This window comes from Lathyrus oleraceus, chromosome 1 (assembly GCF_024323335.1).
Source record: "Lathyrus oleraceus cultivar Zhongwan6 chromosome 1, CAAS_Psat_ZW6_1.0, whole genome shotgun sequence".
Lineage (NCBI taxonomy): Eukaryota > Viridiplantae > Streptophyta > Magnoliopsida > Fabales > Fabaceae > Lathyrus > Lathyrus oleraceus.
The window spans coordinates 9,622,845-9,641,911 of NC_066579.1; the positions used below are offsets into that span (position 1 = coordinate 9,622,845).

At 32.8% G+C, this 19,067-nt stretch overlaps 1 protein-coding gene across 1 annotated transcript; it reads right to left on the bottom strand.

Annotated features, from left to right (window-relative positions):
- Window positions 1-2,154: 2,154 nt before the first annotated feature.
- Window positions 2,155-2,682, bottom strand: LOC127087177 (secreted RxLR effector protein 161-like). Its single transcript, XM_051028045.1, has one exon. The coding sequence runs from the start codon at window positions 2,680-2,682 to the stop codon at window positions 2,155-2,157; it is 528 nt and encodes a 175-aa protein (XP_050884002.1).
- Between the last annotated feature and the right edge of the window lie 16,385 nt (window positions 2,683-19,067).

Consider the following 19,067-nt stretch of genomic DNA (forward strand, 5'->3'; position numbering starts at 1 on the left):
GGTTATTTTCTTATATCTTTTATGTTATTTAATCTCTAAATTTACCATCTTAAAATAAATCAACGTATAATCAATTGTTTTTTAAAAAGTATTTGAAAATCAACTATCACAATTCACCCGCTTTAGAGTTTGAAGTCATTTTATCCATAAATTTATTCCAATTTAAGTAACTTATTGAGAAAGTTTGTCATCCCTATGTTTTACATTTATGATCTTCTTATATGGAAGCTCTATTCTTCTAAGAATCTTATCTTTAAAGATGATTACTTGTTCTACAAGACTAATGGTCATCATGTAAAGTTATTTCATATCTTCGCACCCTCCAAATCTTAGGGCTAAAGGATGTCATTTGCGTGTAATTTATGCCACCAAAAAAACTGATTCTAGCGATCACGGTCATTCTTGTAGGTTTGCTCACAATATTTGACATTAACTTGGTTGTTTGGTGAAGTTTAACTTGACTCTTGGCTCCATTATTCAATCTCTTAACTATTATGATAAAAATGCTTCAACCAATGCAATTAACTTTTATTTCATTATTAATATCATTGACACTATTTGGTTTTGTAAGAACCAGACCATGTTCAATGAGAAAGCAACCTTAACTCAAGCAGCCATCATCAAAATGAGTGCTCATGTTTATTTGATTAACAATTTTAAAAAGTCGGGTGTCTTTTCTTCTTTTGAGAAATTTTAAAATCTCAAATATGTCATGATTATGACTCATCCTCCTCCTAATGCTCCTAGGATCAAAAAGGTCTTCTAGTATCTACCAACATCAATTCAAATCACTTTTACACTTAAATCAAATCCAACATTTGACTAAATTAATTTCAGCTAGTTTCTACCAACAAGCCTATAATACTTGCATTAGTTTTCCAAATTTAACATTATTGATGTATTGGCCATTCAAAACAAAACATTATGATGTTACACTGTTTACGTGCCTGTCACATGCTCCCAGCTCATGTATTCAGATTATGTTTTACTGTCTGTCATGCTGCTGCACTGTTCTGCATGTACAAATTCTTTATTACACTAAATACTAGTCACGACTCACGCGTATCTTTAATTTTTTGCTAGTCAAACACGTTAAGCTTTCATTTATAACAGCACTCACCTCTTACGCTGCACTTTTATAAGTGTTATAAACGTTGCAAAATGAAAAGATTAAAAAATTTATGAGCGAGACCAATAGACAACAACGAAGAAAGACAAGAAATAGAAATAACTACTAGTAATAAAAAGTCATTGGGATGTACTTAAGAGTGAACATTAAATTCATTAAACAATTATCCATCCAATTCTTTAAAAAAACCTAAATGGGATTTGGTAACATAGACTTTTTAATTTTTCATGAAGGTCTATTTTATCAAACTTTTAAAAAATATGGTTAAATACATTTTAAGGTGTATGTTGATTAAACACACCTTCATAAAAATAAATGAGACTATTTTAATAAATCTCACATGTTTGCTAACATAGATCACTTGTTTTTATAAAGATGTGTTTTAGTGAGTTTTAACTAAAAAAATAATTAAATATATCATAAGATGTATGTTGTTAAAATAAACCTTTAAAAGAAAAAATGGATATATATATATATATATATATATAAAATTGATTACAAATGAAAGTTCGCTATTTATAAATATTTGTTAGAACTTGCAACCATAAAATTAGTGACTAATGGAGAAATTGAATATAGATGGAGAGAGTGTGTGTGAGAGAATTGTAATTAGAGAGTAATTGAGGGTGAGAATTTGAATTTTTATTAACAATAGATGAGGATGCACCCTTGAAATTTATACACAAAAACAGTTGGATTGAGATACAAGTAATATAAGCTAAAATTAGAAAATAACTACATGTAATCGATTACACAAAACCTGAATCGGTTACAGCTGAAACATAAAACAATCATAACAGTGATAACTGGTTATTACGAATGGGTAACTGGTTACAACTTAGATAATTTCTTTTTCCAACTTTTCCTATTACTTTTCAACACAACTGTAACCTGTTACACCCCTGTTGTAATTGGTTATAGCACTTGAATTATCAATTTTCTCTTAACACACCGCCTTAATTCAAGTGCTCAAAGTCTTCCATACATATGTTCATCTTCAACCTCTTGAAAACCTCAATTGTGACTCACTTGATCAACAAATCAGTCACTTGGTCTTCACTTATAGAATATCCTAATATCAACCTTCCTTCACTAACAAGTTCCCTCAAGTAGTAAAACTTCATCTCAATGTGCTTGCCCATCCCATATGCAATTGGGCTCTTAGCAAGATTAAGTTCGAAAACATTATCAACCAGGAGCGTAACAACATCACCCACATTGCTACCCATATCCTTCAATAGATTCATTAGCCACACAACTTGACACATAAATAATGAAGCAATAATGTACCCTACCTCACAAGACGAGAGTGCTATTATCAGTTCCTTTTTCGAGCACCATGAGATTGGTGTTTTGCTGAATATAAAGATGTATCCAGCTGTAGACTTTCGATCATCTTTATCTTTGCACCAATTAGAATCGGTAAAAACGAGTAAAGTGCATTTTCCACCCGTGTTCGGTGCAAGAAAGAGAATTTCCCAGCCAATCGATCCTTGGACATATCTTAGGATCCTCTTAACTGTTTCCAAGTGAGACACCTTCGGTCTCTCCATGAATCTACTTACAATATCGACACAAAATGCCAAGTTCGAGCATGTATTATACAAGTAACACGAGGATCCAATCACCATCATATACTGAGTTGGATTAACATTTTGATCCTCCTTCTTCGACAAATTTAGCCTCGGTTAAGCCAGGGTAATGGCAACATTACAATGCTCCATTTCAAATTTCTTCAATATCTCAAGCACATACCTTCTTTAGTGCATGAGCAATCCCCTTTTGGATTTATGGAACTCAATGCTAAGGAAGTATGTTGTGAGGCCCAAATGGGTTATCTCAAACTCTTTTATAAGTTCACTCTTGAACTTTGAAATGCACTTTTCGTCGTTGCCCGTTATTGACAAGTCGTCTACATATAGACAAAGGATAATCACTCATTCACTTGTATTCGTCTTCAAATACACGCCATATTCATATACCCATTTGTTGAACCCAACCTCCTTTAGGAAACCATCTATCCTATTTGTCCAAGCTATTGGAGCTTGTTTCAAACCATACAACGCTTTCTTCAACTTGTAGAACTTTAACTCTTGGTTCCTTACAACAAATCCAATAAGTTGTTCTACGTACACCTCTTCTTCAAGTGGTCTATTCAAAAATGCATATTTAACATCCATTTGATAGATGGATCAATTGTTGTTATTTGCAATACCAACAACTAGCCTAATGGTTTCAATCATAGCAACCGGTGTGAATACCTCTTCAAAGTATATGCTTTCTCTTTGCAAGAATACATTTGCAACTAATCGATCCTTATGCTTGATTATTTCACTCTTGGGATTTCCCAAGTATTATTATTCTCAATATATTCTAACTCTTCCTTCATAGCACAAATCTATTTTGGATCACTTAAAGCCTCTTCCTTTTTAACGGGTTCGGCTTTAGCCATACATGCAAAATGGATGAAATCACGATCATCATTGACTTTGTTGTCTCAAAACATCTCATAATCTTAGAGTCTTTGAGGTAAACCTTTTTTGCTTGTTGATCTTATCACATTCCCTTAAATTTAGGCTTCGAAGACGGGAGTTTCAACACTATCAAATTCTCCATAAACTGAATTTTCAATGGTGTAACCGATTACAACTTTTACATAACCGGTTACAGGAAACTGCAACCGCTTGATCTCGTCAAAATTGACATCTCGATTGATCACAATCCTCTTGTTTTTTGCATCATACAACTTGTAAGCACCAACAGAGTGATACCTTACAAGTATCATCAACTATCCTTTATCATCTAGCTTCTTTCTAAGTTGTCCCAAAACATGTCGATACGCTACGAAACCAAAAACTCTCAAATGGTTGAATCTCGACCATGCTTCTTCGGTGTTACCTTCTCAAGCTTTTTTGTTGGACACTTATTCAACAAATAGGCAGTTGTGGATACCATTTCTCCCCATAACTTTTTATGCAGGTTCTTCTCCTTTAACATGATTCTCAACATGTTCATTATCAATTGATTCTTCCTTTCGGCAACATTGTTTTGTTGTGGTGCATAAGGTGGTACAACCTCATATACAATCCCTTTTTGATCATAAAACTTCCCCAAGTCATTTGAGACGTATTTGCCTCTACCATCCGTTTTGAGAACTTTGAGCGTGTGATCGCTTTGCCGCTCAACCATGGACTTGAACTTGTTAAACACTTTAAATACCTCATTTTTCCTCTTGATTAGGTATGTCCATAGCTTTGTACTATGATCATCAATGAATGTGACAAAATATTTATTACCACTAATCGATTCAACTTGCATCGGTTTACATACGTCTGAATACACCACCTCAAGCTCATTCTTGGTTCTACAACCTACATCATGGCTGAATTTACCCTTATGTTTCTTCTCTTTTACACATTCTTCACAAATTTCAGCCAGTCTGTTGATCAATGGAAACCCAGTTATAACTATGTTCTTTTGCAAGTCTTTGAGATCTCGAAAAATTGAGATGCCCAAGACGGTAGTGCCATATCCATTCTTCTCGACTCGCCGATGTAGCAAGACACCTATGCTTCATAACCTTCAACTTAACCTTAAAAGTTCTATTGTCAACTATAAGAGCTTTAAGGACCAAAATCTTGTTTGCATCCAGAACGCGTAACCCTTTGTTTTCCATGTGAATCTTGTAACCCTTTTCAAGCAATTGACCAATACTTAGAAGGTTACATTCGATTACTGGAATGTACAATACATATTTGATCAAGGAATATCCATCATCCATTCTCATGATCAAAACCCCACTGATCCCTTCGGCCACTAAAGTCGTGTCATCTGTGGACTCCACTTTGTTCTTCATGGCACGATTGATTTTAACAAACCAATCCTTCCTCCCCATCATATGAGAAGAATACCCGAACTCCAAATAAAATTCCTCGCTGCAATGAATCAAACCTTTCGTAATCATCATGACATTTTCTTTTGCTTATAACCAGTTATAACTTTTACATAACCAGTTACCACATGCTTCTGCAACATTTTTGAAATTGTTGTTGCTGTTGTCTTGTGGCCTGCTACTGCTGTATTCCCCCTCTATGATCATGACCAAGAGTGTGTTCTCCTCATCAAACTCTTGCCTTGAAACCTTAGCTTCATCTCCTTGAGGTTCACTCTTATTCACATTGCACTATTTTGCAAAATGACTGAACCTTTTACAATTAAAGTACTATACCTTGCTTTTGTCAATCATCTTCCTTTCACCTCTAAAGTTGCCTTGACCATCATTTTTGTTGCAGCTTCTCTCACCCTTTTGACAATTCGAATTCTTGGAATTTTGAGATTCTCTTCCACCAAAAATTTGAAAATTATATGTACTCTTAATGGGCCATTTTCCTTTCAATCTCTTGTCCTTCTCGTTGACACGAGCTTGCAAAGCGATCTCCGTCTTTGCCTTATCATTATTTTTCTCATCCATCCTTTGCTCATGAGCCTCAGGAGAGCTTTGTAGCTCCTTTTTGCTCATCGACGCAAGATCATTCGATTTCTCAATCGCTACGACCACGTTGTCAAATCTTGGCATTAAAGAACGTAAGATTTTTTGCGACAACATACTGTTTTGTGATTATTTCTCCACACACATTCACTTGATTCACTAATTGAGTGATTCTCATTATGAAATTATTGATCATCTCATTTTCTTCCATTTGAACTAGTTCTAGTTGACGTTTGTGAGTTTATAACCTCACCATATTCGCCTTGCCAGCCCCTGTGTATTCCGTCTCTAAGATTTCTCACGCTTGCTTTAACGATTTGCAATCACCAACTTTCTCAAAAATATCACCATCCATACATTATAGATAAAAAACAACGCTTGCAATCTTTCTTCTTCTCTTCCTTATGCGTTGCTCGTTGTGCATCCGTTGCATCTTCGACAAGAAGACTCACACCGTTCTTGATCACTTCAAAAACATCTTGGTAGCCAAACAACACCTTCATTTGTTGTACCATTTATCGCAATTCTTCGCATTAAGGATGAGTAGGTTTTTGCAGGGATTCTTTCATTGGAGACAAAATTCATGTTGCGCATTAGGTGTTTGTGGATCAAAATCAAACTCTTATACCTAATGTTAGAACTTGAAATCGCAAGAATAATGAATAATGAAGAAATTAAATGTGGAGAGGGAGAAAGTGAGAGAGAGTAATCCTGAGAGAGAATTTAATATTTCATTAGTAATATATAAGGATGTCTTTTGACATTTATATAAAAAACAATTGAATTGGGATACAAGTAATATAAAGTAAAATAGTAAATAACTACATGTAACCGATTAATTGAAATAAAATAATAATTTTATATTCAATAATAACCAATTACTGCGAATGTGTAACGACTACCACTTCGAAAATCTTCTAAAAATTTCTTTTTCAACTTTTTCTATTACTAATAATAAGTGGAAGTAATGTTGAAAGTTAGCTTATAAGTGGAAGTACAAATTCTCTTCCGCTAATGATTAAAAATATCTCGTCAAACTGAGAACAATGATAGCTTTAGCATCTATATCAATTTTGGACTTTTAAAGTTTGTATCATAGAAATAAAGTAGCAGCTTTTTTGTTTTGAAAAATATTTGCTTTACTAACCATGTGAATAACATTTGAGTAAAAAAGAAACAATGTGAATAGTATTGTGAATTAAAAGTCTTGTAACTTGTGATTTTAAAATAATTATGTTAGTTTTCATTCCAGTGATAACAGAACAACGTGCACTACATTTTCTTTCAATGCACAAATTGGAAATTTAATTTTTTATATTATTAATATTGGATAATCTACTGTGTTAGCCTATCAAATTAAAATACTTACTTTGCCTCTATTATCAATAAATTCATTAGTAGAAAATTGAGAGAAATTTTAAATATTTATTTTTTATCTTGTCATTAGAAACTGATGTCTTAAAATTATTTGAGAGAGGGATATTTCAATTTTTCTTGTCACTAAAAAATTGATGTAATAAAAAAACCATTTGAGAGAATTTCTTTTTTAAATTGTGAAATTTTAAAAATGAAATTATTAAATATTAAATTATTATAGATAAATTAAAAATATATTAATAAATAGACCGATTGAATTGACTTTTTTTAGAATAAGATTTACTCGATTATTAATAAATAATATTATTAGAATAAATTAATAAGATTTACTTGATTTTTTTTAGAATAAGATTTATTATCTAATTAATATTATTTTTATTATTTTTAATATTTGATAAATAATATTTTAGTAAAAGTAACATTCTCTATCTTTATTTTTTAAAATCTAAAAGAATCAATTGAATAAATAATAGAGAAAATATATAAAGTTTTTAGTAGAGTGAAATAAATTTGACTAGTCAACAAAGAGCACATCTTGAGAGTGAAGTTTTCTACGATATACTTGAGTCGACGTGATAGAGAATGTTGTGGGTAGATTGGTTGCATCTTGACTTCAAGTTATAGACAATTATTCATGTTGTCCGGGGGCCAAACCTGTGTAACCTCTAATTTGGTATTGTATCATCATCTAATCACAAAGCTAACTTATCTTATCTTTTTTTCTCTTTTGATTTTTCTTTTGATCTTATTTATAGGTGATAGTTTGTTTATTTTTTAAATATATTGAATAATTAATATAATTAAATTTTATATAATTAAAAAATAAATAATCTCTCATAAATAACATCATAAAGATTATATAATTTAAAAAAAAAAGTAACTCTTTTAGATGACAAAATATATAATTATAACTATTTTTCTTAGAAAAAATTCATCATATAATTCGAGAAAAAAAAACTTACGTTATTATAAACTATTCATTTACGATGAGTGATTTATTTAAAATAAAATTTATTTTAAAATAATGATTTATTTTAATTTTTAATATATTTTTTTTCCAATTCTATTATCTAATTAATATAATATTATTTTTATTATTTTCAATATTTAATAAATAAGACTTTAGTAAAAATATAATTATCTTTTTTATTTATTTATTTATATAAAATAATAATTAAATCACTATTTGTGCAACGGAGAGACTAATACTTATGTATCTTTTGTGCGACGGAGGGACTAATACTTATAATACTTATATATCTTTAGTGTTTGATTGTCAAGAGAGAATGGAAACAAAGAAATAAGTGAGAAAGATACTGAAAAGTGAGAAATTGAGATGATTTAATGCGTTAGATTGTTATAAGAGAAATAGAAAAAGAAAAAGGGAAGAAAGAAATGTTGATTTTTTTTATAAAAATACCAAAATGTCCTTAGTTAATTAAAAAATTCTCTTATTCAATAATTTAATTTAACTTTTTAATAATTTAATAAAAAATCAATTTAAATCAACGGGGATTATTATTATAATTAAACTAGCATCCAAACGGGCACTCCCGTGCCCGTTTGTCCGCTTTTTCTAAAGAGCACATGCGTCAAAATATATTTGGGTAATTTTTATTTAATTTTGATTTTAATTTAAATTATAAACTTAATAATAATTTGGTATTAAACCTTTTGTTAAATTTATACTGGGCATGCTACCGGAAAGTCAAATGAAATGTTATTAATAATGATAAAATATAATAATGAATTTAGTTAGAGTAAGCAAATAAGAGCAGGTTTTTATCTATTTGGTAACCGCATGAAATTTAGGATGGGAAGTTATGTTGCACAGTTATTATCTTTTTATTTTATTAGTTTTTTGAAATAAATAAATGAAAAAGAAGTTATTTGAGGGTATTTGAGTAAGAAATTAAGGCCAGCCCAAAATCTTCTATCCTCTTTATATATAGTTATAGATTAATTTATTTATTTTTGACTTTAACAAAAAAAACAACCTTATAAAAAAAATGAAAGAATAGATATTAAAAAACCTTCAATTTATATAATTCACTTCTTCATTTAATAATTTATTTTAAAAAAACTTTTGATACGTACATTAGAAAGACTTAAAGGCCATTTTAATTGGCAATTTAGTTCTTAAGCATGAGTAGCATGCATAAAGTAAGAAATAGTATTACATTTGAGAAATATTTTAGTATACTAAAATATTTATTGACCTAAACGGGGATTATTTTTCTGTGGACAGTTAAAAAGTTGATAGGTATTTTTTTTAAAGATATTCTAATCTGCTGAAGCATATCAAATAAGATAACCTTGATATGTTTACATTTGGAGTTTAGAAACTATCTACATTAAATCACATGCTCTTCTTTAAATCACATGCTAAAAGATATTACAAAATAATAAAAAATTATAAAATAATATCTAAAGATATTACAATACTCTATAGATAATATATATTTGTCTAACACATCAACTCAATACTAAGAAGAAAATTATGAACATATATTACTGACAAACAATCGAAAATTATTTTTTATCGTGTGATCTTTTCAAACTTTAGGTATGCCTTTAACATTTTTATTGAAAATAATATTTGGTAAAACAAAAATAAACCTCAAAACAACATAATTATATGATTAAAAAAAAGTGAAATGTAATCAATGATTATCCGAATTCATCTAATTAAAAAACTTATATTTATTTTTAACAATATTGTTATATATAATCAGATTTGTCTTAAATTTTATGAAATATAATTAAATTTAATTAAGATTCAAGCGTAAAAAAAATTATCATAGTTTAAACGTGATAATTAAATGTATAATAAATAATATTTAATAACAATTAAATTTGACTAAATTGAAAACTATATATTCTAGTCCATCATATACACTATTAATGACTAAATAAATAAATGCATTTTTCTCAAGTTGATTATAAACGCCAAAGAGACTTTATGCTGTTTACTTGGCATTAATTTTGTCCTTGTCGGAATAATGTCTAGAAAAAGTTCATTAAAAAAACATCCATATTTTTGCATTATCATAGTTTCCTTTGTCGGTTTCACTTAATTTTTAATTTTATTTCCAGTGTATATCTAAATATCTAAAGCATGATCATATACAGTACTAGTGTTGGATGTATTCATATTCATTCTTTCTCGTGTATTTTCATCAAATTATGCTGTCTGCCGAAATTTCATGAATCAAAATAGATTTATAAGTTGTATTATTATTATTTTTTGCTAATTTTTTTTAGGTGTGTTTCTGTTTATTTAGAGATTTCTTCTTGTTTGAGTGTTTGGATGTGCGGGCAATGATTCACTGTAGTCACTCTCAATATAAACATGTACTTAAATGAGAATGAGTTCAATATTTTTGTTTAAAGTTAATTCAGCTGCACAAGTTTCGATTTTTACTAGGCTCAAAATAAATATATTTTACTAAGTAATATAAATTTGAGATCAATTGTTGGTATACAAAACTTAACATAGGGGATTGTTGAAATAAGTACAGATTAGGGAAGGAGACAGATGGTAGTCGCACGATTAGGGAAGGAGATAGATTTTACGGTTTACGTCATTAACAAATCAGTTGTCGAGTTATCTTAATTCTTTATCGATCCTAATCAGAAAGGTTCCTGAATTTAGGTTAGTAGTATGAGTGACATGATATGCCACAAAGAAGACGAGGTTGATGGTAGTGGCTGGAGGGAGGTGGGCAGTAACAGAAAGGTGAAGAGAAGGATGTCGTGGGATAATGCTAGAGTTGGGAAGGGAAGAGTTCGTCGTTCTAAGATCACTTTTTTCTTCACTTTTTTTCCAAATCACATGATTGCTAAGGATCTCTTTAAGGAGTTTGAAGATTATGGTGTTATTGACGAGGTGGTTGTAAGATCCCAATTTTTACCCTAAGATCCCTCATGCAATTTTATCATAAGCATTAACATTGGGATCATACCTTGACATCCTCCTTACCCCACTTTCATTGAGTTTGTTTTGGGAGAGATCACCAAGCACTATATGATTGTATCATACTTGTATTATCATTTTACTAACCAAAATATCAAAAATATGTCTTTGCATTTGCCTAACTCTTTTGTAGGTAGGGCATGACCACCATTGATTTATCAAGTTCATATCTAGGGTTTGAGACCCTCATGACAAAGAGCACAACCATGAATTGATTCAAGAATGGTTATGAGCATCATATATGAGTTCCATTGATTACTACATGTTATATTGATCAAATTTTCTTCAAGAGTTTGGAGGTGATTTGCCTTGGAAACCCTAGTTTGACTGGGTATCTTAAGTAACTTCTCCAACAAAGGGAATGACCTATGATAAATCTCATGGCCATTTCTTTGGTGTTTTGATGAGGTTTTAGGAATTTGACAAACCATATTTAATTTAAAGGTATTATTTTAGTCTTTTTAATTTGAATAAATGCCAATTAATTGTGATGACTTGTTTGAGTTTGACTCTTGTTGTTGGGCCTTGGTCAATGTTGATTTGACTTTGTCAAGTTAATATCATTGGATTGAGGGGATTGAGGAAATATACATTCCATCTCCCAAAATGAATGGATTATATTAATTTGGTAAAAGTCCTCTTTGACCAATTTGAGTTTTGATCCATTCCCCTCCCTCTTCATCTCATTCCCCCTCTTTATGCATTCATCTCATTTGGCCTATGATATCTCAAAGTCCTAAGGTTAGTTGATTGAAAAATCAACATAAGTATGGATGAGATTAGGTCACCTCTTTTGCATATTCTTTTTATGTATGGTATGTTTCATGAGCATAGTTCATTATACCATGTCTCTAACATGCATTAACACCAAAATTCTATTGCCCGACCTCAAATAGTTGTGACTTCTACATAAGTCCAATTACGATTGCTTAACATAGCGCTAAATTTGTGACACAAAAGGCATAACATTCTAGTTAGTGAGATTGTAAGTTTCCCCTCTTTCATGGTATTGTGTGGAAACTTTTCCTTTTTTCCTTCCTCTGGAAGATGTCTTGGCTCAAGGATCCATGCTTGTGATAAGTGGATTGAGTGTTATCCAAAGAATGACTTAAAAAAATGAAAAGCAAAAGCAAAACAATACTAACTTCTAACTCATTAACAACTAACTTTTACTTTCAAACCATTTACTTTAATGTCATTTAATTTTAGTCTTTATTCATTTGCCATTATTCGTACCATTCTAATTGTTTATGTTAATGTTATTTTCACTTTGTCCACTTGGACCATATTGTGTGATATATTCCATTTTGTGTATACTTTATTTGTTTGTGTGGTCTTTGACCATTAATATACATAATAACAACAAAAATCCTAAAAAACTTTTGTGTGGACTGTTAACTTGATCTTGGACAAATGGACTTAGAACTTAGGCAACATTCCTATGCTAAAGGACTTGGCCAATGCCAACTTTTGTGTAACCAAGTGATGGCAATTTGAAACTTCATTTGATACATCATTCAAGATCCCTTCATGTTCATCTGCAACATGATCATTGTGAAGCTGTTATTTTGAACCTGTGACTTGTGGAATTCATCTGTTACATGGGCTAATTTGAAGAAGATCATGGAGTGGTTAAAGCTTGGATGTGGCCATCTTTATTTGAGGCGTTGCTCTTCAAGATAATATAATTGTGCATTTGTGTGCTGCTTGATTCTAAATGTCCAAGGGAATTTGGGTTTCTATTGACATTCTTGTCCATTGGATTGCTACCCATTGGTCAGATCTTTTCAACCCTTGACTTTTAATTTTGTGAATAGGATTAGTCTCTTCATCTTCTCCCTATTTCTTAAATTTCAAAATCTCTCCCTCCCTTTTAAAAAAAATTCTTTGTTTGAACTTGTTTTGTTCTAAACCTTGACCACTTTGCAAAAAGATAGAAACTTTGGCCTTATGCCATTGCATTTTCAAACTTCTTTTCTTAAATCAAACTTGTAAATAAACTTAATTATACTTGACTTAAACTTTCAAAAAAGCCAAAAAGAACTAACTCATTCAAACCATTTTCAGGCCTTTGTGCCTTTCAAACATAATTTTTTGTTAAAAGCATGCATCCACTTTGAAATTTGTATCACGAACTACGGGGTTTTGATCCCTCATTTTTATGTTGGTACGTAGGCACAAGTCTGAAGGTCTTGTCAAACACAAAAATATAATTAATGAATTCTTTTCTCATCCCCCATTCTATTTGTTTGTAAACATCATTTTTGTACCAAATACATATGCACACAAAAAGGGCTCCCTATGAGTACCTAGGACACTTTGGGTGATAACACTTTCCCTCCGTGTAACCAACCCCCTTACCTGTAATCTCTGTCATTTTATTAGTTTTGATTTGAAAACTTCTTACTTTTGGGTTTTGTTCGTACTTTTCCCCCTTTCCCTTGGAAACAATAAAAGTGCGGTGGCGACTCTTGTTATTTGATGTCTAGCTTATCCATAACTTGATTATCATGAATTTACCGCTACAGTGGTCATTTGGTCCTAGAGGAACCATTTAGGGAAAAAGTTCGGTTTTGTGGGGTTATTTGATGTTAGAGAGGAGGAAATTATGGCTACCAAACTTGACAACATTTTTATTGGCAATGTTAAATTGATTGTTAATTTACCTAAATTCAAGAGGCAGTCGAGTCGTAGTTTTAATAACGACGTGAGATCTGAGGTGAAGAGGAACGACAATGGGAAGGAGGTTTCATGGGCCAATAGTGGCTTCAAGGATGGTCGTTCTTATGTCGCTTCTGCTGGTTCTTCGAAGACTCGGGAGGCTATTTAGATGTCTCATCTTGAATACAATCTGGTGGAGGAAGAAATGTGGGAGAGGTTTCATAAGGCTTATGTGGAAAGGTTCTTGTTTTTGGTTCCTCTTATAATATCCAAGATCTTTTTGATAAAGAAACATTGTTTGGTGTCAAGGTCACTCCTCTGGGAGTGAACTTCTGTTTACTCGAAGATAGAGAAGATGAGGTGTTGGAGGATCTGTTGGTCGAAGAAGTGCGGTGGGTTCAGAATTGGTTCAAGAAAGTGAAGAAATGGATGTCGGAGATGGTTGACGGAGAGAGAGAGAGAGAGAGAGAGAGAGAGAGAGAGAGAGAGAGAGAGAGAGAGAGAGAGAGAGAGAGAGAGAGAGAGAGAGAGAGAGAGAGAGAGAGAGAGAGAGAGAGAGAGAGAGAGAGAGAGAGAGAGTAACATGGTTGCGAGTCTTTGGGGTGCCATGTCATGTGTGATATTCTGGTTTTTTCAAGTTCATTGCTAAACCCATAGGTAGCTTTATTCGTTCGGATGAAGATACTCGTAAGCCATCAAAGATGGATGTGGCGAGATTTTTAATATTTACATCTTGTCTGACGAACATCAATGAATCTATTATAGTCAAGATTCATGGTTCAGTGTTCATATTGAAGTTGGTAGAGGATATGCAAAGTCCTTTTAGAATTTTGGCTGAGGAGAAGATGGAGAGGTCAACATCGGATTCGGAGTCGGAGATGGAATCAAAGTCTTTTTTGGTTGAGGATGATAAAGGGTTAGACGATTTTGAAGTGCATAGTATGAGGAGTTCAGGATACCGATGAGGGTGAACTATCTCTTTCCAGGAAACTTGGAGATGAGACTTGTTGCATGAATTTGGATAGGGGTATTAAAGGGGGATCTGGCTCGGTAGATTTTAGGAAAACCAACACCTTTTGTCACGGTAATCTAGTTTTTATGAGTACTAGGGTTCAGAAGATAGTTGTTTCAGAACCTATTGCTTTGCCTGCGTGTCAGAATTTGAGGGATGGTGAGGTGCCTGTGGTCAAACCTCATGTGGCAGGATGGTGGATTATTCTAGGAATTTTAATTTCTCTGGGTGGGTAGTTTTGATATCACGTTATGTAGGATTGGTCCTAGTGGTGATAAGGCCCAATCAGTGGAAATTTTACCATTACCCATCATAGGTGATCATATGGGCCTGGATCGCGAGTCCATTGGTGTTATTAGCAAAGGGAAAAAGTGTTTATCCTTTCATGTTGATTCTATTGACAGAGTTTCACGTCATCAACATTCTTCTTTGGCTAATTCACTGAGTGCTTCTCCTGCTCACTATTCTGAGACTTTCTCTTTGACTAATAGAGGATATGGTCAGAAGAATTTGAGGGTGAAGGGTTTTTAATTTCCCAATCTTACTTCTACCCTCTTAGGCGGGATGCAAGGAGAGGGGATGGGAGGATTCCGAAGATTCTTTCCCGTTCTTCTTCTCTTTATGCGTAGGCGAGACCATAATTCAAAGGCGAAGATGAATAGTTTTGGGAAATTTGAAAGTGATGATATTTTTGATATGTGTATTGTGCATGGTGTAGCGGTAAATTCATGACCATCAAGCTATGGATAAGCTAGACGTCAATTAGACCAGAGTCGCCACCGCGCTTTTATTGTTTCCAAGGGAAAAGGGAAAAGTACGAACAAAATCCAAAAATAAGAAGTTTTCAAATCAAAACTAATAAAATGCCAGAGGGAGGGGAAATGGAATCAACACAAATTGGTCAAAAGAGGACTTTTATCAAATTAAAATCATTCTTTCATTTTGGGAGATGAAATGTACATTTCATCAATCCCCTAAATTCAATAATTTTAACTCAACAAAGTCAAATCAACCTTGACCAAGGCCCAACAACACAAGTCAAACTCAACAAGTCAATATCAAAAGCTCAACACAATTTATTTTGCAATTAAATAATTAAAATTAATTTAAAAAATGCATTAAATTAAATTATGGTTGGTCAAAATCCTAAAACCTTATCAAAATACGAAATAAATGCATTAATTTTGGAAAGTTAAAACTATTCTTAAGCAATTAAAAACATTCACAAAAATAATTAAATCATGAAAAATATTAATAATGATCCAAAAAATAATTTTAATTCAGAAAATGAAAATGGATTTTAGTTAAAAAATTTTGGTGAAACTCTCATATTTTTTGGATCAATATTAAAATTAATATGAATTAATAAAAATAAGCTAAATAAAAATAAAAATCAGAAAATAGCAAAAAACGTGGACCACTTGATTTCCCTCATTAATTGAGGTGGCAGATCAAGTGGCTCTTAGCGCGCGTTCCACAATAAACTTTAGTCAATGTGCAGTAGGAAAGGTAATCAAAACCAACACGTGAGATTATAACATTTAAAAGGGATCATATGGCTCAGATGAACGCCAACACACCACCGGAGCCAAAGCTCCGGTCTCCTTCTCCGGTGAGCCTCACCAGACTGGTTCACTCTCAACCATCACCAAAATAAAAAAGGACATGAATTTAAAGTAAAAATGCTCAGGAGCTTGAATCTGGCCTCAATTTCTCCTAACTCCAAGTATATTGAAAGATACAGGGAGTTGAAATTTGAGGATCATGACTTGAGTTGCTTTGATTTGGCCTCAAAGCAACTCAATCTTGTTGCCTACATTGGTAGGACTTTAGACAACCAAAGATAAAAAAGAATTATGGAGAATTGAGTGAGAATCGAAGAGATGAAAAATTCTGAAAATTACCTTCAATACAGGTCTGTATGAACACGATCTTGCTTCCAATTCCTCTTGATCTTGTTCTGGACACTTAATGGAATGGAATTGAATCAACAAAAGGCATATGACTCTTGGAGATTTGAATCTCAAAAAAATGGAGATTCAAACTCAATTTCCAATGAAAATTCTCAAGGTTATCCTTTGAATGAAAGGGTTTGGAGATAGGGATTCAAAGCTGGTGTGCAGGGTCCTCAATTCTGAGCATGAAAGGCTCTATTTATAGGCCAAATGATTGTTATTTGCACACTTGAAATTAAGTTCCAAAAATAGCAATGTACATTGCATGGATGTATGGGCGTGTGATAGGCCCATGTAATCATCTCTTCAGGTCCAAAAATGAGTACAAACATTGTTGTAGTCACATTGGTAAGCCATGCAATTATGTATGAGGAATGCAAGTTCAATTATGCCAAATGGTGATCCAAGTTCAAGACATGCGCAAGTCACCCATACTTTATCCAAATGGGATTAAATTGGACTTTTTGGAAAGTTTAGATCAAGAGGAACAACTTTCATGTCGAACACTTTTTCATTTGAAGCTTGGATAATGATTAATTTTGAGGTGGAAGTTGGGAAAATCAAACATGTCAAAAAAAATTCTAAGTGTCAAGCCATATGTTCACTTATTCCACCTTGGCTAACTTTTATGTGAGCTTCAAATGAGAAACGTTCCTTCATAAAAGTTGTATCTTTATCAAAGTACTTAAAAATGGTCACAAATCTGACCTCATTTGGATTTAGCATGGAGGAGTTATGCATTTTTGAAGTTGAGGAAAATCACTTGTTCAATGGCATTGGTCCAAAATGACCTATAATGTCTCCTCATATCACATGCATATAAAAGTTGAATTTTATTTTCCTTCAAACATAAAAGTTGAAGTATACATCTTCAATTTGATTGTGAAACTTGAATAGATTTCATCTCATAAAAATTGAGCAAGTTATGGCCTTGGGAAGTTGACCTCCCAATTAGGGTTTAGACAAAATGACCTATAATCTTTCACCATAAAAAATAACTTTCCAAGCAAAAATAGCTCTTGACCTCAACATGAAAGTTGTTTGGGATGTCATTTAGAGTAACTTTTATCTTGGAATCATTTCCATATGACATAAATTGTAGGAGATAGGGTCTAGGGAACCCTAGTTTTGATCAGATTAATTCCTCTGGTCAACCACCATGAACCAACTTGCTAGCTTGATATTATATTGACTTTTAGGACTCATGGAGGACCATATATGCATAAGATGATGAAATTTGAAGTATCCCTTGAAATATTTGATCAATTGGTGAAGAAGCTTGTTGAAGAAGTTACACAAGATACCCAAATGAATTAGGGTTTCTAAGGCAAACCAACTCCAAACTCTTGATGAATTCTTAATCAAAATAACATGTAAAGACCATGGAGACTCATATATGATGCTTAGATCCATAGTAAACCAATTCTTGATTGAACTCCTTGCATTGAGGGTCTTAAACCCTATATGTGAGCTTGATAGATCAAAGGTGAGCATGTGCCCTACCTACAAAAGAGTTAGATTATACAAAGACATATTTTTGGTATTTTGGTTAGTAAAAGTGATAAAATACAAAGTATGATACAATCAAATGGTGTTTGGTGATCTCTCCCAATGCAAACCCAATGAATGAGGGGTAAGGAGGATGCCAAGATGTGATCCCCATGCTAATGCATATGATGAGATAGCATGAGGGATCTTAAGGTCAAAATTGGGGTCTTACATAGGGTAACAAACGGTTCTAGGATAAAGCTCAAGAGGAAGTCACGTCGAAATTATGGATTAAAGTCGCTGCATACGCGTGCTGTTTGTCCGTCCTTTTTTCTTTCTTCGCATCTCATCGTTGTACTAAACTATGTCCCCTTGATATGGAGGTTAACATTCCTCCATTGCTAGCACGGAGAAGCTTTCGTTATAGACATTCATGATGGTAATGACCTTGTAAAAATCAGATAGATGGTGGTAAGCATCCTGACGAGCATGTGTTCATGCCGCAATGGCATGGGAGCAAGGAATACGGAAGCCCTATAACTTTCCATAATCACACCAATTTATGTTTAGTCTGACAGCATAGAATAAATTTGGCCTCCCCTCATTGTGGTTCATTGTTTCCTGTACACTGAAATTTTGCCTATGACGGTCAAATATTTTAATCACGTGTGTGCTAGCTTTGATAGTTTCCTCTTTCATCACTTCCATACAATATTCACTGAATAATTGACCTGACATTAACACTGCACTCCATCTTTCTCCTCTGATTGTGAAGGTCGATGCCAACCTAAAATAGGTTGTTTTGACCAATGCGGTTATTGGTAGACTTCTAATGCCTTTGAATACATTGTTCATGAATTCCACAAGGTTTGTTGTCATGTGGCCCCATCAACATCCTCTGTCAAATGCCCTTATCCATTGCTCTAATGGTATGTTATTCATCCACCTTCCTGCATCTGCATTTGACAATCTAATTTCGT

Excerpts from the sequence above, each read along its gene's own strand:
- LOC127087177 (XM_051028045.1), bottom strand. The coding sequence starts at position 2,682 with ATGGAGAGACCGAAGGTGTCTCACTTGGAAACAGTTAAGAGGATCCTA.